The 26,680-nt window shown below is 38.3% G+C and overlaps 1 gene segment (V, D, J or C); it reads right to left on the bottom strand.

The window, feature by feature from the left end:
- Positions 1–10,451: 10,451 nt before the first annotated feature.
- LOC118143762 (T cell receptor beta variable 25-1-like) lies at positions 10,452–24,623 on the bottom strand. The segment is given in 2 exon segments: positions 10,452–14,212; positions 14,337–24,623. Coding segments are annotated over 2 exon segments (515 nt in total).
- Between the last annotated feature and the right edge of the window lie 2,057 nt (positions 24,624–26,680).

Raw genomic sequence — 26,680 nt, forward strand, 5'->3', positions numbered from 1 at the left:
ACTTCAATTCTTTTATCTCAGTATTCCTGGTGGATCTCTTTTCCATGAGCATCTTCTGGAAAGTTGTTCTTTGTCCTCTTCTAGGTTCTATCCTCTGGTTGTCCTACTTCTTATTGCTAAACTGACTTCTTTCAGCATTTAGTATGTGTTAAATGATTCCAGACAGTTCAATATCATGCTGAACCATCCTTCAAACCTCACTGATATCTTCTTAGAAGAATAATGATATTGCCAACTGAGGAATGAGGAGGTTCAAATTTGGAAGGGAGAGCCTTGTTTCTCATAAAGGGCTGCAGCCAGCAGTGTGGCCATTCTGCCAGGCTGGGAAGAACAGCCCCTAGCCAGAAGCCAGAAACAGACACTTCTAGGCAGGGGCAAAGGAAAAAAGAAATATATGCTGAGTAGAATGGCTAAAAATAGATGCTCAATAAGCTATACGAGGAGTCATGAACATTAATAAAGGGAAAAATGGGTGCATCCACAAGTGAGTTTCCTACCCCTTCATGTGACCTCGGTACAAAAAAATGGCCATGTTAGTATGATTTGGGGGTGGAGTTTTTGGCCCTCTGACATCAAAAGGTGAAGCAAAGGACACCAAAAGCCTCACTAACCATCCTCCGTAGACAGGCAAGAAACATTGTGTGGTTGGTGGCTTCTTAACAGGCAAAAAGGAGGGACAGCATCAGACGTTCAGTTGACATCCGTGGTGGAGCCTTTTGAAAGCGCTGGTTTGTGTTTAGGGTTTAGGAAAGAAAGCCTCATCACAGCTCCAAGGTAGGGGTATAACAAGGCCTACCTGACCCCTCCATCCTGTCCCGACCAATAACTCAATGTTCAAGTTTACTCTGGGGTGTCCTTGGCCCAGAGATTGTCCTTCAGTCAGTTGCTGGGATTAGGATTTTATTTTTAGCTTATAATGTAATTCTGAAGAATTATGTCTTCATAAGAACATTTCTGTTTTAAGTAAATATTTCATCCAACTGAACATATTTTTGTTTTAGCAATTTCTCTTCCTATTGGCTACTATTCTGCTGCCAAGGGAGGGAATAAATTTTAGAGAATGTGATTCTTGGAGTGATTGTATAGTTAAATGTGTTGTATAATGTTCTCTCACATGCTTTTTTTGTTGTTGTTGCAGCTGCCTCCTTGCTGGGATGGTGCTGGTGCATATGTTTATGTGTGTGAATCTGTGAGTAAGTTCACTTGAGGTTAGGGTCTGAGAGGGGGAATATAAATAGGCTACTCGAGCCTTGTTAGAAATGGAATAAATTCCAAATTGCAATTTCCTCAAGGGGGTTACTTCCTGTGATCCTTTTTCTTTCCCTTCCTCTCAGGAGCAGGGTGTTGTGTATTCCTGTGGCTTAGTGGCGGCCAAGGTCCACCCTGATGGCCCATGTAGTGGCAGGGAGGAGATTGGCAAGGAAATAGCTCCCCCCTGAGCCCAGAGATTGTTGCAAAGCCCCTCACTGGAAGTCCCTGAACTTGTGAGGAGTGGCATTCATAGAAAGGAGCCAATTTAGAAGTTTAAACCAACTGCATCTGCCCTTATATACGGCATCATCAGCGTAAAGGTACTTTTATTCCTGTGTTCCTCTTCAGCATTTTCTGCAGAGATTTTCTTCATCAGCCTCCTATTTCAACCTGCTTAGCAATAGGGCCCACTCGTAACTAGGGAAGGGGGATGAGACCTAAGACATGAGATAGTTAATAAAGAATTTGGGGGTAAGTAGGAGATGGGGAGGCATAAGTGCAGGGTCAATTCCATTAAGACACATTTGAGTCTTTCATATTATTGAACAAATATACATCTATGTGCACTATAGTACTAGACTCTGGGATACAAGCATGGACAACAATAAGAAGATCTCTTCTCTCATGGGACTTATAATTCTGTCTCTGATATATCATTCCTAGTCCTACTACTGCAGTTACAAAGGTAGGAAGATATACAGTCCCATCTTTCACCTAGAAGGAGTCAGACATGATCAAAAAAGCCATAATAGGCCGGGCGCGGTGCCTCAAGCCTGTAATCCCAGCACTTTGGGAGGCCGAGGCGGGTGGATCACAAGGTCAAGAGATCAAGACCATCCTGGTCAACATGGTGAAACCCTGTCTCTACTAAAAATACAAAAAATTAGCTGGGCATGGTGGCGCATGCCTGTAATCCCAGCTACTCAGGAGGCTGAGGCAGGAGAATTGCCTGAATCCAGGAGGCGGAGGTTGCGGTGAGCCGAGATCGCGCCATTGCACTCCAGCCTGGGTAACAGCAGTGAAACTCCATCTCAAAAAAAAAAAAAAGCCATAATACAGTAACATATAGTAACAGACTTTTAATCGTTGTAAGCACATAGGGGAAGAAACCTCCATAACTCCCTGGGAAGAAAGGACATCACAGAGGTAGTGTGGGTTTAAGTAAGATTTGTAGGAAAATAAATACTTTCCTGGTGGACTAGGTGGGGGGACCAGCTTATGCAACATCTAAGAGAGTGACATTTTTGGAGTTTGCCCAGAGTTTCAGTGGAGAGTACCGTTGAGAAGAGATACGAATGGCTAAAGAGGAGGGTAAATTTCCAGATAGGATGAGAAAGGATGTGTTCTCTCTCAATGCCTTCCTGAGGCAGCACTTTCTACCTACTCTTTTCCCAGGACTCAGGCCAACCCCATTGACTAACGTGGATTTGATGAGTAAGTTTACTAATATTGAACTACCCTTACAGTTCTGGAGAAAGCTCCAATTTGTAGATTATTTTTTAGTGTTGTTGTTTGATTCTCTATTACTGAATACTTTTTTTTGTCAATATTAATCAGTGATGTTGGTCTATAGATTGATTAAGGTGCAGTTTTGTTCAGTTCTGGTGTAAATGTTAAACTTATGTCATGAAAATAATTTAGAATATTTTCCTACCATTCTATACTTTGCAATGTTTTAGGTATTCTCAAAGTCTCTGATTTTTAAAAGGTTTGGTAAAATCTGTAAGAAACTATAAAGAACTGGCACTTTTCTGTGAGGAAATTCTATTATAAATTTCTTTATTTTTTTGTAGCCATTGTTTTGTTTAGGATTTTTATCCACATTAGGACCGGTTTTGTTCAATTATGTCTTCCTAAAATGCACCATTTCATTTAGGCTTTTGGGTTGTTTGCAGAGAATTATACAAAACATTGGTTTTTAAAATAGAATTTATCACGATAGTCACTTCCCTTTGTCACTTCTTTTTTAGTGTCTTTCTTCTCTCTGTCTTTTGGCTGGCAGGTGGTTTTCCATTTTTCCCAACCAATTTGCTTATTTCTTAATGCTATCATTAAACAATTTTCTACCTTATTAACTTCTGCTTTTATGTCGATCAATTCTATGTTTTGCTTCCATCCTGTTCAGGATAAAAGTCTGAAATGAGTCTTATGGGGCTGAATGTCAAGGTGTTGGCAGGTGGTGTTCTTTTTGTAGGCTTTATGAGAGAATCCATTTCTTTGCCTCTTCCAGCTTCTAGATGCCATCTGCACGACTGGGCTCAGGGCCCTTCCATCTTAAAAATGTATCGTTCCAATTGCTGTTTCCATTGTCACATATGCTTTTTCTGACTTGCATCCTCTGCCTCACTCTTACTACTATGTGCAGCAGACATAGTACTAGATTCTGGGATACAAGCATGAACAAAATATAAATGTTTCCCATCAGCATTATAATTCTGTATCCATTTATTGTGCCAAGTCCTACATATTGGATTTACAAAGGTAAATGAATATATAGTCCAATTCCTCAAAACCTGTACTAATAGTCTAGGAAGAGTCAGACATCACCATAAATATCATAACATAGTGATGGAAGTTGAAGTTTCTTTAATTTGTTATAAACACATGAAGGAATAAACCTTCATATCTGTCTGGGAAAAGAGAGAGGGCTTCACAGAGGTGATGTGGTTTTAAGTAAGATTTTTAGGAAAGGATGTGATGATATTGGGCTCACTTGCTAATCAAGGAAAGCCTCCCCCTTTCAAGATCCTTAACAATCACATCTGCAAAATCCTTTCAGCAAAGTAAGAGAACATAGTCATAATTTTCAGGGATTCAGATCTGAAAATTTTAGGAGACTATTATTCAGTCTACCACAATGTGAAAATCTCCAAACCATTGCAGCAATCATTTTGAGAGAGAAATGTTTAGATAGCTGAGATCATATCTTAGCTAGGGAGGCAAGAACTGATAAAATACAGGATTTTTCAATAAATATTTATAGAGCCTGTGATACTTAAGATACAAAAAAATTTGTATTTTTCAATAAATATTGAGAGCCTGTAATACTTAAGATACAAAAATTAAAACCTTGGACATGGTCCTTGGCCTCATGGAGCATATTTTAGATTAATCAATAATTTTAAAAACTATCATAATAAGTTAAACAATGAAGCATGTGATACTCTATATTAGTAGAAGCTGTAGATACTGTGGGTTATTTACCACAGTCGGAGACTCAGGCACAATGATTATGCCATTTAAACATGGAGGATTAGGAGTACAGGTAAACGGAGAGAAAGATTATTCTAGCTAGTGTGAAGAGCACGTGTAAAGGCTCAGGAGTGAGTGAGAAAGTACATACGAAGCTTTGGGAGGGCTCACGGATTATATTATTAGAGCATAAGTATGTAGAAGAGAGTAAAGAGTAGGTGAATTCCACAAGACTGGCTAGGTATGCAAGGGCCAAATCATGGAGGGTCTTCAGAATTTGTAGTTGGGAAGATTTTTTTATTTACAAAGAGAATTTATAGTTTACCATTTAGAGATTAAAAAAGATTGGTCAAACCCTAAGGTCAATGGAAAGCTACTGACGTGTTCTCAGCTACAGAGAATGAACTGAATTAGAACAGAGAATAAGACATCAGGTAGGTGGGTATCTGGAAGATGCTGAAGTAATTCAGGTGAAAGACAGTGGTTGCCTGAGCCAAGGCAGTATTGGTTGGAATAGAAAATAGAATTTGAGAGGTTGTAATAAATAGAAGTGTTAAAGATGTGGTTATGGACCAGTGTGAAAGAAGAGTGGGACAGAGGAGGTGAAGATACTCTGAGGATTCTAGCTAAAGCGGCTGAGTGAATGCTTGTACCACTTAGGGATCCCAGTGATGCAGGAGATACATGTCACAACATGCCTTAGGGTGGATTATTGTCTCAAAAAGCTAAAGAGCCAGGACTTGGACCAGATGTGAAAAGGCATTGTAATGAATGTGATTGGGATTTGAAAAAGGGAAATCTTGTCTGAGGAGCAATAAACCTGAAAGGGCAGAGTAAGGATCTTAATACATATAATTTAATCTGAGAAATAGAAAATGATGCCATTTGAACTGGCCATAGACTAGGGAAAGTTTTCTCAACTTCTGTACTCACTAGTACAGCACAAGGAGATAGGGGAAATAGTGCCTTTTGAAGTCTGATGCAAGGTTGCTGCTCAGGTCAGACTTCATACACACACAAATCTCATATTAAAGGTTCTGGAAAGGTCTATTCTCTCCCCCTATAAAAGAGGTTCTTTCTCAGAACAGGGTGGAACCTCATGTGAGTGGGTACTCCTCCCTTTGAGACTGCCACTTTGTGTGGCGAGTATATACCTGTGCAGTGCTGTGGAGTGACAGCACAAGGACACAGGGACGTCTGAAAGGGCTCTGCAGATTTCAGAGCCAAAGGGAACTTCTATGTTTTGCTGGGAAGTATTATTTTTAACAGGGATAGTCTCTAATCAACAATGTCAATGTTAACTGAATAATCAATCAGCTCTAATTCCAACCCTCTTGTAGAAACCAGTATGAAATCATGGCACATATCCTGAGAACTCCTTTCCTGTCTTTGTAATCAGGTGTCTTGGAGTCTAGGTAACTTCAGCTCCTATGAGCTGAGGGGACAGAAGATAGAAACAGAGCCAAGGAGAGACTCTGATGCTGCATTGTCCAAGAAGGAACCTGGGCTGCTGCCAGGGAAGCTCAGAATAAGAATTTTCCAAATGTTTCCAAGACTCACTTCTCCCAGGAAACAAATGTAAATGCAAGGGAGGAATATCCAGCTATGGTAGAATGAAGAGGTCAGCAAAGCTCCCCATAAAATAAGTATAAAAATCAAAGAATTCTAATCAAAAGGCAGGAATTTTCCTTTTTCCTTAGGAGTACAAAGCTATTTGTTTCTGTAACAAGAGTAAGACACACATGTTTTCATGGCTTTCTGTGGGTTGTGAGCAGTAATTTGAATTTAAATTTTATGCAAACATCTGTTTAATGCACATTTAGTATAAACCAAAATTACAATATTTTGTTACTACAAAAATTTTTATACTGCCATATAAGCTTATTTGAAAGCTATCTCATTTCTTTATTATTTATTTATTTTAAATTGACAAATATAAATTGTATATATTGTACACAATGCAATATGACATTTTGATATATGTATACATTGTGGAATAATTAAATCAAACTAACATATGCATCACCTCACATGCTTACCATTTTATTTTGGCTTTTTTTTTTGGTAGGAACATTTAAAATCTACATTCTTAGCAATTTTCAAGAGTACATATATTATTAACTATAGTAGTCATGCTGCATAATACATCTCCAGAACTTCTTTCTGTCTGATTAAAACATGTACCCCTTGACCAACATTTCCCTATTTCCCATCCTTCCCTTCCTCAACCCCATCCCAGTGCTTGGCAATTACCATTCTACTCTTTGGTTCTATGGATTTGACTTTTTTAGATTCCATGTATAAGTGAGACCATGCATTATTTGTCTTTCTGTGCCTGGATTATTTCCCTTAGCATAATGGCTCCAGGTCCAAACATGTTGTTGCAAATGATATGATTTCCTTTTTCTGTAGGGCTGAGTAGTATTCCATTATGTGTATATATGTGTGTGTGTGTGTGTGTGTGTGTGTGTGTGTGTATGTATACACATGTACATATACAGAATATATATCATATATTCTTCATCTAGTAAGTTTCCGTTGGTGTAAACTTACGTTAATTCTGTATTTTGGCTATGTGAATAATGCTTCAAGAATATAAGAGTGCGCGTATTTCTTCAACATACAGATTTTGTATCCTTTGGATTTATATCTATAACAGGAATTGCTAGATCATATGGCAGTTCTATTTTTAATTTTCTGAGGAACGTCTGCACTGTTTTTCAAAATGGCTGTGCTAGTTTACATTCTGTATTAGCCAGGGTTCTCTAAAGGGACAGAACTAATAAGATAGATGAATATATGAAGAGGAGTTTGTTAAGGAGTTTTTACTCAAACAAATGTAAGGTAAAGTCCCACAATAGGTTGTCTACAAGCTGAGGAGCCAGGAAGCCAGTCAGAGTCCCAGAACATCAACAGTAGGGAAGCTGAGAGTGTAGCCTTCAGTCTGTGGCTGCAGGCCCAAGATCCTCTGGCAAATCACTGGTTTAAGTCCAAGAGTCCAAAAGCTGAAGAACTTGGGGTGTGATGTTTGAGAGCAGGAAGCATCCAGCATGGGAGAAAAATGGCCAGAAGACTCATAGTCTAGTCCTTCCACATTTTTCTGCCTACTTTTATTTTAGCCTTGCTGACAGCTGATTAGATTGTTCCTACCCAGATTGAGGGTGAGTCTGCCTTTCCCAGTCCATGGATTCAAATGTTAATCTCCTTTGGCAACACCTGCACAGACACACCCAGGAATAATACTTTGCATCCTTCAGTTCAACCAAGTTGACACTCAGTAATAGCCATCACACATTCCTATCAAGAATGTACAGGATTCCTTTTTCTCCACATCCTTTTCAATGCTTGTTGTCTTTTGTCTTTGTAGTATTAGCCAGCCTAACAGTAGAGAAGTGATATCTTGTTGTGGTTTTAATTTATACTTCCCTGATGATTAGCAATGACGAACATTTCTTCATTTGTATGCTTTCTCTTGAGAAATGTCTATTCAGGTGATTTGTCCATATGCTAAGTGGGTTGTTTTCTTGCTAATAAGTTGTAGGAATTTCTTATATATTTTGGATATTAATCCTTTTTCAGATGTGTGGTTTGCAAATATTTTCTCCCATTTTGTAGCTTGTCTTTTTATTCTGTTGATTGTTTCCTTTTCTGTGCAGAAGCTTTTTAGTTTGATGTGATCCCACTTGTCTGTTTTGTCTTTTGTTGCCTGTGCTTTTGCAGTAATATTTAAAAATTATTTGCCAAGACCGCTATTAAGAAACTTTTCCTCTATGTATTCTAATAGTATTTGTACAATTTCAGGTCTTATATTTATGTCTTTAATTCATTTTGAGTTGATTTTATGTCATAAAAGAGAAAAAGCAAAACCCAACTATTTTCTGACTATGGGAAAATCACTTTAAAGACACAAATATATTGAAATAAAGCATGGAAAAGCATACGTCATATAAGTAGTAACCATAAAAGCTTGAGTGGTTATATTAATATCAGAGAAATAAATTATAAAGCAAAAAACATTATTAGAGAAAAGAACACTTCATGATTAAAGTTTCAACCAATATGTGTATATCAAATGCTATAAAACATATGCAAAATATATATTCTATGTGTGTGTGTATGTGTGTATTTTTTATTCGCACATATGTTTATCCTTTCAGGTGCTTTTAATTTCTTACTATGGATTTTTGTTACTAACAATGTCATTTTCTCTCAGCCTGATGACTTCCTTTAATATTTCTTGTAACATAGATCTGCTAACCACAAATTCCTTAGCCTTTGCTTATCGGGGAATGTCTTTGTTTCATCTTCATTTATAAAGAACAGTTTCTGCTGGATATAGAATTTTTGGTGGGATGTTTTTTCTTTCAGTGCCTTTCCATTTTCTTCTGATCTCCATTGTTTCTGATTTAAAGTCAGAAACAATGACTTCTGATTTAAAGTCAGGTTAATTATATTGCTCTTCTCTTTCACATAATGAGTCATTTCTCTCTTGTTAAGAAAATATATTGATTTCAATATATTATTTGCGGATTTTGGCATTCTGAGGTTTGAGTATAATGTATTTAGACATGTATGTCTGTGTTCACTGTGTTTGAGAGATGTTAAGGTTCTAGGTTCTTTTGATTAATATTTTGCAACAAATTTGAGAAGTTTGTGGCCATTATTGTTTTTTCTTTCACTTCTCTCTTTCTGAGACTCCAATTTTGCATATGTGGGTATGCTTGATTGTATTCCACAAATATCTAAGTTTAATTACTTTTAGTGTAGAAACCATGTGCCTGTGTAGCACTGTGGAGTAACTCCTGGGGCGTACCAACAGAGTCCCAAAATACATAAAGTAAAAATGACAGAAATGAAACAAAAATAAACATATCAAAACTGCACTGGAGATATCAGACAATACGGTCAGATAAGAAATTGCAATAAAAGGCTTCCAGGTTGGAAATGAAAAACTAAAACTCTTTTTAATGTCAGACTACATGATCCTTTATGTAAAAAACACTCCTACAAAATCTATGAAGAAACTTTGAGAACTAATGAATCCATTTACCAATTTCAGGATACAGTATGTATAGCAAAAATCATATGCATTCTAACCGAAAAGTGAAGTTAATAAAAATATTTTTATAGTTGCATTATACAAATAGCACTTTGCAATATAGTAAACAACAGAAATATAAGACCTATACATGGAAAAATATAAAATGTTGAGATAAATTTAAAAATATCTAAAAGAAAGGAAAAAGCATTCCATGATCATGAAGGGCTCCATATTGTTAAGATAGAAATTATCTTCAAATTTATCAATAAGTACACTGCAATGCTTGTCAAAATTCTAGTAGTACATTTTGTAGAGATTGACAAGCTGATCCTAAACTTGAATGGTAATACATAGAACTTGAATAGTCAAGGCAATTTTGAAAAAGAAAAACACAGTTTAAAGACTTACTCTAGCCAATTTTAAAACATAGTATTTAAAACAAAGCTACAATAATCAACAGAGTGTGGTATTAACATAAGATAAACATAGATTAAGGAAAAAGAAGACATAGATCAGGAATAAACCCATCCACTAATGGTTAATTCATTTGTGACCAAGATGTAAAGTCAATTTAATGATGGGATAATATTATTTTCAACAAATAGTACAGAAGTTATCCTATGCAAAAACACTAACAGTATTAATAATAATGATCTCACATCATACCTCAAAATTAACTCAGAACATGCCATATGCCAAATATCAGAGCTGAAACTGTGAAACTTCTAGAAGAAGACAGAAAAAAATTTATGACTTTGGGTTAAGTATTTTTTAGAAGTACATGAAAACCATAATTCATAAAAGATAAATTAAAAAATGGAAACTCATCAAAATAAAACAAAGGTCTTCAAAGTCACTGATTAAGAAAATGAGAAGACAAATGATAGAGCAATAAAAAATGTTTGAAAATCATATATCTAATAAGAGACTCTTAAAACTCAATAAATAAAAAAGACAAACAGTCCAATTAAAATGAGTAAAGAATTTAAATAAGTATTTCATCAGAGGTCATATAGGAATGACTAATAAACAAAAGATGCTCAATATCATTAGTTATTAGGGAAACAATTTAAAAACCACAGTGAGATGACACTACACATTTGCCAGAATGATGATTATTAAAAAAGACCAAATGTTGGAGAGTATGAGAAAAAACTGGAACCTCACACTTTGATGATGGAAATGTAAAATGAAATAGCCAGTTCTAAAAATATTTTGCACTTTTTCTTGTTTTTGTTTTTAATTTATTATACCCTCTCCCCATGACTCAGTAATTTTACTTCTAGATACCTACCAAATAAAATAAAAGTTTATAACTTCCCAAATATTTAAATAAGAACATTTGTAGTGGCATTATTTATAATAGGTTAACAACTGGAGCAATCCAAATGTCCAAAAATAGGTGAATGGATACATAAAATATGCTATATCCACAGAATGGGATAATTTTCTGCTACAAAAATGTAGCAAGTTAACTTAAATATACTACAACATGAATGAACACCTCAAATGTTAGGCAAACTTAAAGAAGTCAGAAACAAAGACTGTATATTGTAACACTCTGTTTTTATAAAGTTTTTCAGAAAAATCAAATCTCTGGAGGCAAAGAATAGATAGGGGCACCTTAGGAAATAACTGCTAAAGGGCAGAAAGGATCTCTTGAGGGAAATGGGAATGTTTTAAAATAATTTTGAGATGCTTGTAAAAATATATTTACTACAAATCATTAAACTATACCTTACAGAGGGTGAATTTCATGGCATGTAAATTATACTTCGATAAATCTATAAAACTGAACAATAGCTGCTTTTTAAAAAAAAATAAAGCAAGACTGGGTTTGCTCATATATAAGTAATATCTATTAATATAAACATGCCACTTATTTCTTTACACTGAACCCCACAATTCGTCTGGTATCTTTCCAGAAAGCATTCATCATTATCTGTTTCAGGGTCAAAGCTAGATCTTCCTTTCATCAGAGAATAGGAAGGATTTCACTAGATCGGCTTCCAGCATCACATTCAAAAACACTCAGCAGGGGTGACATTCATCCGCACTCAGAGACTTAGCTTTGTTTTGTTTCTGTCTGATTTATACCCTGTGACCATTCTCAAACAAAATGCTCTAGGAAAACCATGCACCAAAAAGAGATATGTCCTGGAAAATAAGGAGTATGGCAATGAAGAGAGCCTCCCACACCACTGTTTGGAGGACAGGAACAATCTGAAGCAGATTAAGACTTTTCGTGTTAGCACAGTCGTTAATGAGATGCTGGAGTAGAAGTCAGCCCTGTAGATAAGAAGTGCAGACTTCGTAAATAGAGTGACAGCAGGTACAGGGTCTCAGATGGGTAAGAGAACATGGGCTATAGAAAATGGTCAGAAGTTCAGTACTCCCAGGATGAAAAACAGCTAGGATAAGGTGTTCAAGATATGCTAATTTCTGGAGTCCAGATCACAAAGTACCATTAAGCCAGGGGAAGAAATTTAAATTTTATCTTGAATATGGAGGAGAAACATGGAGAAATTGTGAGGGGATCCAGTAGCATAATCACATTTGTCTACAGTTATCCCTCAGTATCTTGGGGAATTGGTTCTAGGACCTTCCAAAGATAACGAAATCCACAAATGCCCAAGTCCCTGATGAAAAATGGTATATAGTATTTGCATGTAATCTATGCATATACTTTAAGTCACCTGTAAATAATAGTACCAAATATAATATAATGCTATGTAAATAGTTGCCATACTGTATTTGTTAGAATAAGGAAAATGTCTGCATGTGTTCAGTATAGACATAATTTTTGAAAAAAACGTTTTTGGTCTGTGGCTGGTTGAATCCAGGGATGTAGAACTCCTGAATACAGAGGGCCAACTCTATGGTGCACATCACTTTTGGAAGAAAGGCCAGAAGGGTAAGGTATGAGGCTAAGAGTTCTGTAAGGAGGAGTTTTTAATCCTTTAGGTGTTTGCTAAGGACATCTGACTACTGGAGATGAGCCTCCCAAGACAATGGTGTCTCCAAAAGAGGACATGGTATTGGGAGGATGATGGACTCTGCTGGGGACAAATTGAGTTGAGTAGCCTATGAAATGCAGAGGTAGAAATATCTAGTAGGCAGCTAACTTGAAACTAATGCAACATATACTTCAAGTAATAGAGTTGATGATATTGTCTAAGATGTACATGTAGGTTAAGAGGCAAAGAGTAAGAAGTCCAGAAATAAGGACAAAATAAAGAAAATGAGAATAGAAAGAGCCCACAAAGAAGAGTGAAGAATGGCTAGTATTGTAGAATACAAAGAGAAAGAAGAATGAATAAGCAGACTTTTACAATAAAATATGTATTATGTTCTCTAGATTCTTTTCCAACATAGTAAAGCTACTTTTGAAGGAGGTAAAACCAGGACAGAGACTCTGTGACTTTACTTTTTGGTAACCTCAAAACAGAGGTTTCACATCTGAGCTCAGCACCCACCCAATTCTCAGGAGACCTAGGGCCCCATAGCAGTCTATGCTTTTGTGAAAAATGAAGCTATTCAAGGTCCCAGGTCTAATCTCATGTGGAGAGAGAACATTTCCCAGAGATTCAGCATACCTAAGACAGAGAATCATCTATCTGTGGAGTAGTCTCCCAATGGCAAGAGTAGTCTCCAAAGAGATTTGGGGCTGAATCCAGGGACATTGTCAAAGATGATTCTTTGCCAAGGTTGGAGCCTTTTCTCTTCCTTCTGCCTCATTAGATTTAGCTAAAATTACATTTATTTAGAGGGAGTTTAGTGAAAATAATCATTAATCACCTATTCCAAGTGAAAACAAAAATTTATTCCAAGTTCAAAGTCATAGATTGAGGAACTGAAGTCATCAAGTGCGACTTGCGGTCAAGGACTGGGGTCAGGAGAGGGCAAGGACTTTGTGAGGCTGTGTATGAAGGAACTAGTTTAACATGAGAAAGGAACCATGAACCAGGTCACCTCTAAGATGAGGACATCTTGCCTTCAGAAACCTCATCTTAAACTACAAAAACTCCTGTAGATAAAGACAGCCTGTGCAGAAAGTCAGAGGATCCTTTTCCTGTTTCTTAGCTGACAAAGACTTTCTTCAGCCAGTCATAAGGCAACTGTCAAATATTATCACATTTATCTTGAAGGATAAAATTCATGCAAGCTCAATTGAACAGCAGAAGCTAGATGCAAGAAAGAAGTCAGCCATGATGATTGTGGGGCTTGATCATTTCTCAGCTTGGTAGACTGAGCCAGAGATAGTCTTTAGTCCACACTATTAATTCAAGCACACTGGTGGTCCCTTAATGCTGAGGAGTCTGGGAAGATTTGAAGGGGTTTCTGTAGTTTAAGATGAGGTTTCTGAAGGCAAGATGTCCTCATCTTGGAGGGGAGCCTTTCTGTGCAGAATGTAGGTGTCCATGAAGCACTGTGTATTCATTGCTGGCACAGAGGTACTGAGAGGTAGGTGAAGGGCTGGCAGACTCCAGGGTTGGGAGAAAATTCTCTTTCCTTGTTCTGGAGACTGTTGACTCAGAGGAAAGATCTCCCTCCTCTGTGGAATTAACTCCATGGGAATGATGGATGAGCTTTAGTTCCGTTCCTGGATCTGTCGATACCAGTACATTCTGTCATGGCCCATGGTTTGAGAACATTCCAGAGTGATCTTCTTTCCTGTCCCTATAACACAGTGTCTTGGGGTCTGGTAGATGTCAGCTTCCATGAGGCCTACGGGAAGAGACAAAAATTGGCAACAGAGTTCACGATGAACTTAGATGCTGAGCCAGGCACAAACCCAACAAAGAAGAAGTGTTCTTTCTTGATTTTGGAATGAACTGTGCCGATGACTTACCTGTCCCCGGAAAATAAAAGGCCACATGGCAGAGGAGCCCGATAGTCATGGCACAGTCAGGACTAGAGAGGATGTCTCGAGTAGTGAAGAAGCAGGATGGGCTCTTGATGAAGCCATCGTGTGGGTATGACACAGCCCCTGCCAGCTTCCTGAGTCCCACAGCCATCCTGTTGAAGCAGTTCGGTCTATATCCTTTTAACCCATCAAATGGCTAATATTTTTGTTCACTTCCCTCATCCAAAGTGGGCTTGGTGCTTTGCTTATCTTAACTCAAGTTTTAATATTCTTACAAAACATTCCAGTGCAAGTGTTATTTATAATCTATGAACAGAAAAACTACATAGCTTTGCATGCCTATCATAGCAGGATTTTACCTAATTAAAAAGGTTGGGAAAGGAAGTGGCATTTGAGTTGAGTTCTGAAGGATGAACAGGAATGAACTTTGCAAGCCCGAGGAGAACATGCAGAAGAGGGAACCAGTGAATAGCATGCCTTGATCAGACAAGGAGCAGGAGAACTTGTGAGCATTAAATGGGGCAACCTATGTGTATAAAGACATGTAAAGGGCTTGGGGAAGTAACTAGAATTCATTCAGTTCTCAGAAAGTATGGTGTTATTATTGTGTGATAATAGCTTTCTCAGTCTCATTTTTCACTGACTTGGTGTTCAGGCTTTATCAGCTTCATCAACTTGGCCTTTGCCTGGGATTTTTAGTCCATCTTCCTTTTAATTGCACTATCAATCATGACAGAACAGAAAATACAAAATAATACATGTTTTGGTAATATTGCTAAATATTGTTCGGGTGCTGCGGCAGTAAACAATGTCTAAACCAAGTGTCATTCTTCCCCCTCCCTTTTCCTCATTTCCTCTTCACAGAAAAGCCTTTAGTTTTGGTTGAGACACAAAGATTAATCCCAGAATGTCTCCAACTTTGTCCACTTCCTTTGCCATAGTTCATTCAGATCCATAGTCAGTATTCCCTGAAATTTTTGTTCACACCATGCTGACATGGGGTTTGGGTTTTTACAATTATATCTCTACTATTTGAGAACCATGTCTTCAGTCTGTACGTATTTTACATGTAACACATGTAGGCCCCTGTTTATTCTTCCTCTGCCACGTGTCACAAAGAAATATAACAGTTTTGACTCACCAAACCCTGAAATACTCTTGTCCTGTAGGGGCTCCTTTAAGACAAAAGTAACCATTAAAATCATTAATGAGATTTGGCTTTAGCCTTTACTGTGAAATCTGGTCTTAATAGTTAAGTGCTGAGAACAGAAAAAATAAATGGAATTTTACTGCCCCCTGCTGAGAAAAAAAGGTGTTAGAGGGTTGGGGAGATTCTGACAAATGTTAAAGAAACAGGAAAGAGGGAGGGTCCCAGTTCTCAGTGTGAAATGACTTAAGGATGAGTGATGAGTTCATGAAAGTCTTCAACAGTGACTGGATGTAAAATCTATCTATACCTCATAGTAGAAGCAACTAAAGGAAGGAAAGAAGAGAAGTGCTCAATCTGGGCTTGAAAGTAGATGTGAGAGAGTCTCAGGTCCTAGTCAGATGAAGGGGTATTTGAAGGCAGAGGTAACTATCTACTCCTTGTTGCCCAGTGCAGGAATAACTCATGCATAGCTTGCCTTTTGTGGATGAAAACACTTTTCCCAAAGACTACCTTTGTAGTTTAGATAGGGAAGTCTCTGGAGAAGCTGCTGAGAATTTCTAAGTGTGAATAATTACAGAGATAGAAATTATTGCATCTAATTCTTGTATATATCTCTATATATCTTTGTTCTAGTAAAACATCCTCTCTCAATGGAGCCTCCATGATTCTCCAACTTGTAGTCCTTCTGGTGTCCATGAAGTTTGCATAGGAAAGAGATGCCAAGAAAGACAAGAGACAAAATGCAGTCTTCATATTCAGCCAGACAGGAAAGATCTGGAACCAGAATATGGCAATGCTAAATTAAGACTTCATATTATGGCAAAGGACTCATCTGTCTTCAGATGAGCCAGAGGGGAGAAAGGCAGAGGGTTCTGGTTTCCCAAATAATGACAGACATTTCCTAGCTCAGGGGTCTGGGGCCCCATGGAAGTAGTATTACCTCTGAGGTTTCATTTCCCATGCCAAGAATAGCCTGTAACATCATGGTTTCTGTTTTTACAGACTAGAGTTTGATTCCAGAGAATCACAGGCACTGACTATAGGGCATGTGTGTTGAGCTTTTATGCAGTGTCTTATGTCTGAATCCCACACCAAGGGCTTTTGATGAGCTTCAGCGCCATGTTCTTAACACGGTGGTTCTTTGGTATTCATGCGGGATTAGTTTAAATCCACTGATGCTTAAATCTCTTATATAAAATGGCATAGTATTTGCATATAACCTGTGCACATCCTCCTGTGTATTTTAAATCAACTCTAGATTACTTATAATAGCTAATACAATGTAAATGCCACACAAATAGTTGGTATACTGCACTGTTTTAAAGTTGGTATTTTTATTGTTGTGTTGTTATTTCGTAATTTTAAAAACACATATTTTTTCATCTGTGGTTGACTAAATCTGCAAACAAGGACCCCATTGATACAGCGTGCCAACTGCATACTCTACCAGCATTTGGAATTTCCAAAGGCTCTCAAATATAGCATACATAATTCATTCTCCTTTTTCCTTCTAACTCTGCTTCTTTGCCTCTAATACCAAAACTAAGACTCTGGGCATAAACTTAACGTATTAAATATTTTAATTAGAATATATTATAGACTCACCTCAATATATGAGTATATAAATTTGTGTTCACAATTAAAACAGGACAAATCTTTCACACAATGCATACATACATCTTCCTTTACATGTCCTCTTTCTCAAAACTCAGATTCCATTAAAAAAAAAAAAAAAAGCTTTGATTTCCCCCTGAACATTCTCCCATGTCTGTTTGGGATTATGTCACTTCACACTAGTTCTCAATTAATCGTGTATTGCCATCAGATATTAATATTGGATAATAATTGCTATATAAGTCTCTCTATATTTTTGTCCAGTAAAACCCCCTCTCTCATTTTCCAGCCTTCTCTTAACCAAACGTATTTTCTTTGTTTTAAAGGGACTTGTAGATGAGACGTGTGAAGGACTTAAATACACATGTACTGGAAGCCAGAAAATATGTTACTTGGAAGAAAGTCCTGAAGAACTACTTAAACACATATTTAAATCTACTTCCCTATGTTCTTCCCTTCCTCTTTCTCTTTCTTCTTTCTTTTCTTCTTTCACTGAGCTAGACATTGTACTCAGTGCTAGGGAAATAAAATTGGAGAGGCACTACTCTTAACTAAAGAATATATAGCTTTGTGGAGCCAGTATAAAAAGAAAACCAGCACAAGAAAAGGATACCCTCTTTCACCGCTCTATTTCAACACAGTATTGGGAGTCCTGGTCAGAGCAATCAGGCAGGAGGATGAAACAGACATCCAAACAGGAAGAGAGAAAGTCAAACTATCCCTATTTGCAGATGACATGATTCTATATCTAGAAAACCCCATAGTCTCTGTCCAAAAAGTTTCTTGATCTGATAAACAACTTTAGCAGTTTTAGAATACCAAATCAACATTAAAAACCAGTAGCATTCCTACACACTAACAACATACAAGCTGAGAACCAAATCAGGAATGCAGTTCCATTCATAATGGCCACACACAACAAGTAACATACCTAGGAATACAGCTAACCAGAGAAGTGAAAAATCTCTACAACAAGAACGGCAAAACACTGCTAGAAGAAATTAGAGATGACACAAACAAATGAAAAACATTCTAGGCACATGGATAGGAAGAATCAATATCATTAAAATGGTCAAACTGCCCAAAGCAGTGTAGAGTCCATGGTATTAAGTTGGTGCAAAAGTACTTTTGGTTTTGGTGAACTTTAAATCATATAACTAGGCTCAAGCACATCTTTATTCATCAAAATAGGAACGATTACAATCAACACATTTTTTTGCCAATAAGATATAAGTTTATTTATTCCTGTAGCATGAAAATCTATGCTTTGGAATTCAGTGATTTCTTGGAAAGCATTTTATGCATCCTACTGGCTGTGGAAGTGTTTTGTGTTTTCCCTGCAAAAAGTTGACAAGATACTTGAAGAAGTGGTAGTTGGTTGGTGAGAGGTCAGGTGAATATGGTGGACGAAGCAAAACTTTGTAGCCCAATTTATGCAACTTTTGAAGCATAGGTTGTGCAACCAATCAAGTGTTGCTGTGGAAAAGAATTGGGCCCCTTCTGTTGACCAATGCTGGCTGTAGGCATTGCAGTTTTTGGTGCATCTCATTGATTTGCTGAGGATACTTCTCAGATGTAATGGTTTTGCCAGGATTCAGAAAGCTGTGGTGGATCAGATTGTCAGCAGACCATCAAATAGTGAACACGATCTGTTTTTTTTTTTTTTTTTCCTGGTGCAAGTTTGGTTTGGGAAGCGCTTCAGAGCTTCTCGGTCCAGTCATTGAGATGGTTGTTGGCAGCTGTCATATAAAATCCACTTTTCATTGCATGTCAAAGTCCGATCAAGAAATGGTTTGTTGTTGCGAATAAGAATAAGAGATGACACTTCAAAATGATGGTTAAAAAAAATATTCACTCAGTTCATGAGGCACCCACTTATCAAGATTTTTCACCTTTCCAATTTGCTTCAAATGCTGAACAACTGTAGAACGGTCAACACTGACTTCTTGACACCATCTCACATAATTGTAAGAGGATCAGCTTTGATGACTGCTCTCAACTGGTGACTGTCAACTTCCGATGGCCTGCCACTATGCTCCTTATCTTCAAGGCTGTCATCTCCTTTGCAAAACTTCTTGAACCAACACTGCACTGTATGTTCATTAGAAGTTCCTAGGCCAAATGTGTTGCTCATGTTGTGAATTGTCTCTGCCACTTTTCAACCCATTTTGAACTTGAATAAGAAAATCGCTTGAATTTGCTTTTGTGTAACATGTGCATAGTCTAAAATAGATATACAAAATAAGTAGCAAGTAATAAGTCATTTGTAAAAAAACATAAAGTTAGAAATGTGCCTTAAAATGATGTATAACATAACCATATTTCCTTTAGAATGTATTCCAATATTTAAAAAATAGCAAATTTCAACAATGCAAAAACCACAAATACATTTGCACCAACCTAATATTTCTATCAAACTACTAATGATGTTCTTCACAGAATTAGAAAAAACAAATATTTTTATATTCATATGGAACCAGAAAAGAGCCTGAATAGCCAAGGCAATCCTAAAAAGAACAAAGCTAAAGGCATCATGTTATCCAATTTTAACTTATACTACAAGGCTACAGTAACTAAAACAGCATGGTATGGCACAAAAACAGATATAGACCAGTGGAATAGAATAGAGACCCAAGAAATAATGCTACACTTCTACAGTCATCTGCTCTTTGACAAAGCCAACAAGAACAAGCAATGGGGAAAGAACTTCTTATTCAACAAATGGTGCTGGGGATAACTGGCTAGCCATATGCAGAAGATTAAAACTGGACCCCTTCAGGGCTGGGCGTTGTGGCTCACGCCTGTAATCCCAGCACTTTGGAAGGCCGAGGCGGGTGGATCATGAGGTCAAGAGATCGAGACCATCCTGGTCAACATGCTGAAACCCCGTCTCTACTAAAAATACAAAAATTAGCTGGGCATGGTGGCACGTGCCTGTAATCCCAGCTACTCATGAGGCTGAGGCAGGAGAATTGCCTGAACCCAGGAGGCGGAAGTTCCAGTGAGCCGAGATTGCGCCATTGCACTCCAACCTGGGTAATAAGAGCGAAACTCTATCTCAAAAAAAAAAAAAAAACTGGACCCCTTCCTTATTGCATAAACAAAAATCAACTCAAGATGCATTAAAGACTTAAATCTAAACCTAAATCCATAAAAACCCTGAAAGATAACCTAGGAAATATGCAATTCTAGTCATATGATTTGGCAAAGAAAAGATTTCATGATGAAGATACCAAAAGCAATTTCAACAAAATCAAAAATTGACAAATGAGACCCAATTGAAGAGCATCTGCACAGCAAAAGAAACTATCAACAGAGTAAATAGACAGTATACAGAATGGGAGAAAATATTTGCAAACTATGTGTCCATCAAAGGTTTAATATCCAGAATCTATAAGGAACTTAAACTTACAAGCAAGAAACAAATAACCCCATTAAAAAGTGGGCAAAGAACATGAACAGGAACTTTTCAGAAAAAGGTATATATGTGATCAATAAGCATATGAAAAAAGTTCAACATAATTAATCATTAGAGAAATGCCAATCTAAACTACAATGAGATACCATCTCACACCAGTCAGAATGGTTATTATGAAAAAGTCAAAAAATAACAGATGCTGATGAGGTTGCTGAGAAAAGGGATTCCTTATATGCTGCTGGTGAGAGTGTAAATTAATTCAGCCATCATGGAAAGCAGTATGGTGATTCCTTAAAGAACTTAAAACAGAACTGCCATATGATCCATCAATCCCATTATTGTGCAATACTCAAAGGAATAGAAATCATGCTTTTATAAAGATACATGCACACAGATAATCATTTCAGCACTATTCACAATAGCAAAGACATGGAATCAACCTAAAAGGCCATCAACAGTAAACTGAATAAAGAAAATATAGTACATATACATCATGGAATACTAGGCAGCCATAGAAAATGAGATCATGTCTTTTGCAGCAACATGGATGGAGTTGGAGGTCTAACCAAACTAATGCAGGAACAGAAAACCAAATACTGCGTGTTCTTACTTATAAGTGCAAGCTGTACAATGAGAACACATTGACACAAAGAAGGGAACAATAGCCTCTGGGGCCTACTTGAGGGAAGCAGGTGGGAGGAGGGAGAAGATAGAAAAAGTACTTCTTGAGTTCTATGTTTATTGCCTGATTGATGAAATGATCTGTATACCAAACCCCCATATCACCCAGTTTACCTATATGACAAACCTGTACATGTACCCACAAACCTAAAATAAAAGTTAAAAAAAAGAAATGTAAAAGAACATAACAATTATGGTAACTTTGAAATGCATAAACTATCACACACAAGAGAAAAACTGAGTCTTTGTCTATAGAAGTTGGAAAAACTGTTATGGAGAAGCTCATCTCTGATCTGAGAATTAAAGAATATGTGAGAATTAGCCAGGCACTCAAGGTTTATTTCAAACAATAGATGTTAGTGAGGTTCCAGAGGAAAGGGAACACTTATACACTGTTGGTGGGAACGAAAAATAGTTCAGCCACTGTAAAAAGCAGTTTGGAGATTTCTCAAAGAACTTAAAATGAAGTTACCATTTGACCCAGCAGTGGTACCCATTAATTATGTACCCATTATGTTCATTGTAGCACTATTCACAATAGCAAGGAAATGGAATCAACCGAATTCATAATATAATTATGTACCTATTAATTATATACCCATTATGTTCATTGCAGCACTATTCACAATAGCAAGGACATGGAATCAACCTAATTCATAATATAATTATGTACCTATTAATTATATACCCATTATGTTCATTGCAGCACTATTCACAATAGCAAAGACATGGAATCAACCTAAGTGCCCATCAACAGTGGACTGGATAAAGAAAATGTGGTACATATACCCCATGGAGTACCATGCAGCCATAAAAAACAAAATCACTCCCTTTACAGCAATGGATGAAGCTGGAGGACATTATCCTAAGTAAATTAATGAAAGAACAGAAAACCAAATTCTATATGTTTTTACTTTTAAATGGAAGCTAAACATTGAATGCACATGATTGTAAAGATAGAAACCATAGACACTGGGGCTCACTAGATGGGTAAAGGAGGGAGCAGGGTATGGGCTGAACAACCACCTATTGGATACTATGCTTATGGCCTGAGTGATGGGATCATGGGGACATGAAGTCTCAGCATCACACAATTTACTCATGTAACAAACCTGCACAACATGTACTATTTAATCTGTAATCAAAGTTGAAATTTAAAAAATTATTTTTGACAATAAAGGAATAAAGAAGTTCATTTCAGATGAAGGAAAGAGCTTTTGCAAAGGTACACCCGTGCAGTTCAGCCCAGTGTATTCAGGGGGTTGCAAACAGTTCAGTTGAGCTACGGTCTAAAGTGCTGGAGTGAATTTGGCAGATTTGGCCAGATGCTTGGTTGGAGAACCATTTCTGAAGGGCTTTGTGTGTTGTGTGAAGAGTGTTGTACATGGTCACGCTGGTGGCAAAGTGAGAAATAGGATAAGGGAAAGGGATAAGAAGCTAGTTAGCCATGGAGAGGGCATTGCTTTTATTTCTAGGCAATGGATGAATAGGGTCTGCACCGAGGTAGAAGCAATGAGGAGGGAGAGGGGTAGCTGAATCAGATAAATATGTGTGTATTAGGAACTGTGATGCTGACGGCTCTCTATGAATGGCCTTGTTCTAAAGAGACACCTCCTCTCCATCAAATTCATGACTGCTTCTCGGAGCAACCCACATAGAGTGACATGGTTACAAGGAAAGTGGGAATAAGACCTGCCACCTCATCTTGGGATGGCACTAAAGGACCATCCAGTTTCAGAGCTCCCAGTGGGGTGAGTGAGGGACTTTGGTGAGGGTGCAGCACAGCCCAACTTCTTCCTCTGCCCCATTTCCCTCTGCTCATGTGCAAGGGCAGTTTCCAGAAACCTTTTCACACACGAATTTCCCTCTCAAAATCTGCTTGTGAAGAACACAAACTATGACAAACTGGGATATAGAAATAATAGATTTGGAAACTGATTTAATAAGAGGCATAGCAAAAGGAGGAACCTAGAATGGTTGCTCCAGTCACTGAGATAGAGACACAGGATGTGGCCAAAATGGGCAAGTGCGAGGATGAAGAGACAATAATTCAGGAATAAACTAAGTTTGACTTGCCTGTGGAGCATTCTGCTGGAAGTGTCCAGTAGATAGTTGAATTTTCCAGGCAGGAACTTACAAAAGAAGTTGTCATGATAATGAATGGGAAGGTTGTGGGAAAAGATGTATATTGAGGAAAAAGGAGGGCCGAAGGGAAAATCCTGGGAAAATCTATCAGAAAGGTCCAGGAGACAATTAACTGGGACAGTTAATAGCTTGTGATGGGAGAATTATTATTGCCGATAAGACTTGATGAGGTGTGCATAGAAAGCAGGAAATAAAACTCTGGAGAAACCTGTTTTTTTAAATGGAAAGCAGATGAGATAGAATCCCGAAGACTGACATTCTTTTCACATGAGAATGGGTAGAAAAGGAAACAAGTTGGATTTTTTATTTCTGAACAGTCACCAAGTCCTGTGGATTCTATTGCTGAAATAATTGAGGTTTCTGGGACAAGAAGGCAATGCACATGAGGAAGACATCAACTTGATTCTCAGGAAGACTTTTACATCAAGCTCTGGTAGTCCTTGATCAATTATTTTTGTGCCTGGGCCTCACTGGCTCCTAAAAGGAGCCCCACTGTGAGGGAACCAGGGGTTTATTCCAGTGCCTGGAAAGAAAAGGGGCATTTCCAAACTCCTAGCTTTGGCCTCATACTGGGGACAGGGAATTTTGTTTTATAAAATTCAGCATATCCAGATAATAAAGCAAGTCTATCTGCACCTGCAGGTTAAAATGAATCTCAGCAGAGATCAAAGCGTGGGGTAGTACATGAAAAATTGCTCTTGTAGATCACAGCCTCTGGTACTTGAACTTCAACTTCTGAGTCAGATTTAATGATAATTAAATTTACTTACAGTGAAGTTCTAGAAAACAAGCCAGTTATTTTGTTTTTCATAGAAAGGCAACCAAATATAGAGCTAAGTGGTGGAGCTGAGCTGGGAAGAAATGGAGCAGAGAAAGGTTAGACAGGATAAAGGAGCTGTCAGTGGGAACAGAACCAAGTATGGAATGTTGCAAAGTGGGTGGACATAATGGCAAAGGGGCCGTAAAAACTACATTGGATTGAGCTCATAAAAAATGCTCTTGTTGAAAATCATGAGCTTTTGTCAAATGCTCAAGTTCATTCTCCTGAAAGGTCACTATTAGGCTAGCTCACTAGGAAAAATAAATAGGGCAGATTGATTCAGTGTAGCGTGTGGTTTCATAGTCACTAAAAGTCACATGGTTCGGGGACACTGATCGAAAGTGGTCCTTAGCTCAGACCAAGGCTCACACTGCCTAAGCCCACTGAAAGCTCTAAACACTCCACATCCCACAACACACATCCAGGTGCCCTTTGGAGCAAACAACTCACCCGTGTGTCTGTCTTTCTGTGTAGAGAGCAGGTGGCCAAGAAGCACTGTGCTAATAACTGGTGGCACAGAAGTAAAGAGCTGTGTGGTTGGAGGTGGCAGACTCTAGGGACAGGGAGAATTTAGGCTGTTCCTGTCGAGAGACACTGTATCCATGAGAGATCTCTCCTTTGTTTATATCTTGGACACCAAGGGAGTAGTAGATCAACCGTAGCCCCAGTCCTGGGTCCTGTCGATACCAGTACATTTGATTATCATTCCTAGTCTGAGAACATTCCAGCGTAATCTTCTTTCCTGTCTTTGCGATCCTATTCCTTGGGGTCTGGGTAACACCAGCATCCATGGACCCTGTGGGGAAATAAGACAGAAACTGAAGACAGAGCCTGGTAAGTGTCCTCTTGCTGCAGTCTCTAGGGAGAGGCTTAATCCAGAACCTGGAAAATTTAAGGCAGTGATTTCCCCATCTGCTTTCCAAACTCACCTGTTCCCAGGAGACAAAAGGCCACACAGAAGAGGAGCAGGGAGGCCATGGCAGGGAGAGGCAGGATGGAGGTGTTTCCAGCTCTGGATGTTGATGGAAGCAGGGCAGGAAATAGAAAACTGGGAGGATTCAGGAAGTGATGTCATTGTCCCTCCCAAGGTACTGGCCTTAAAGAAAGATGCAACTTTGTCTTAGGTATTGCATATTCTCAGCAGATGCTGAAACTCTTCTACTTGCTTCTCTTCTCTTTCTGGTGCTTTACTGACAACCACCAGAGAGTCGTCTCTCTCCCCTTCTCAGGGCATACCTATTTCAGTTGTTCAAGGAGAGATCATCCTCCTGACAAAACATACGGGAGAAAATTCAAAACCAAATTGAATGTCGAATAAAGGGAGTGTGGTCTCATTTGGATGAGAGGACATTATAGCTCTTCTCCTTTTTTTCTGCATTTAATTGTTTATTCTAACTAAGCTCTTGGTAAACTGTACTGTTTGAATACATTCTCTGTAAAGTTTGAGACTTTTTTGTTTGTTTTAAGGAGGATGGAATTCCTAACTTTGTTTCAAATTGCTCCAATTTTTTAGTGACTCCTGCTTTTCTGGTCAATGTGTTCTGGGCACAGAGCTTTATTAAAAATACAAATTTATTATAGAAAGGCATTAGTATAATGTGGGTATGTGTTTCAAAGAAGTACTCAACACCTTCATTCCTATTTTGAATTAGCTGAAAATACAGTGGTTCATTAAAGAATTGATTTTATCCTAATGTATATTATTCCTGACTTTAGGAGGAAAGAGTTTAATATTTAATGCAGCAGATTGCAAGTACAGAACAGTTATAGCGATAGCGTGAAACCTCATCTGATGTAATAAACAACTGACTCTTTGCTGCTTCAGATTTGTGCTTGTCCTGGTGAAATAGGAGAGTTCCCTGACCCCCCCTCGAAGGACTGGCTACAGGAGTGTAACTCACCTCTTTGATAGCTGCAGCTACTCAAACCCTTGAGGGGAGAGGGAGCACGCAGATGGACAGATGCAGGAGCCCAAGTGGGCAGATAGCCCTGCCATCTGTGCACGGCTTGTGTGTTAACTAGCTCAGTGAAACCTCTGCTTTTTTTGCAAGGGCAGAGGGCCAGTGTGACAGCTTTCTGTATCGCTGAGGTCAGCGTCCTGGAAGAATCGGGTCACACACGGGCTTGAAGGATGAGTGTGGGGTTTTACTGAGTGTGGGGCTGGCTCTCAGTGGGATGGATGGGGAGCTGGAAGCGGGGATGGAGTGAGAAGATAATCTTCCCCTTGGAGTCTGGCCACCCAGGGGCCAAACTTCTCTTACCACCCCCAGCCAAACTTCTCTTGGGGTTCAGACATTTCTTCACTTCTCTTTCTTTCTGCCACGTCATTCCACCTTCTGTCTGCTTGTCTCCTCGTCTCCTTGCCTGCTTGTCTGCCTCTGAAGCCTGGGGTTCGGGGTTTAAATAGGTACAGGAAAGGGAGCATCGCAGGCCAAAAGACAAATTTTGGGACATGAAAACAGGAATGCCTGTCCCATTTACAGCTGCGGGTCTCCAGGTTT

The sequence above is a fragment of the Callithrix jacchus genome, chromosome 11 (assembly GCF_049354715.1).
Source record: "Callithrix jacchus isolate 240 chromosome 11, calJac240_pri, whole genome shotgun sequence".
In the NCBI taxonomy this organism is placed as follows: Eukaryota; Metazoa; Chordata; class Mammalia; order Primates; family Cebidae; genus Callithrix; species Callithrix jacchus.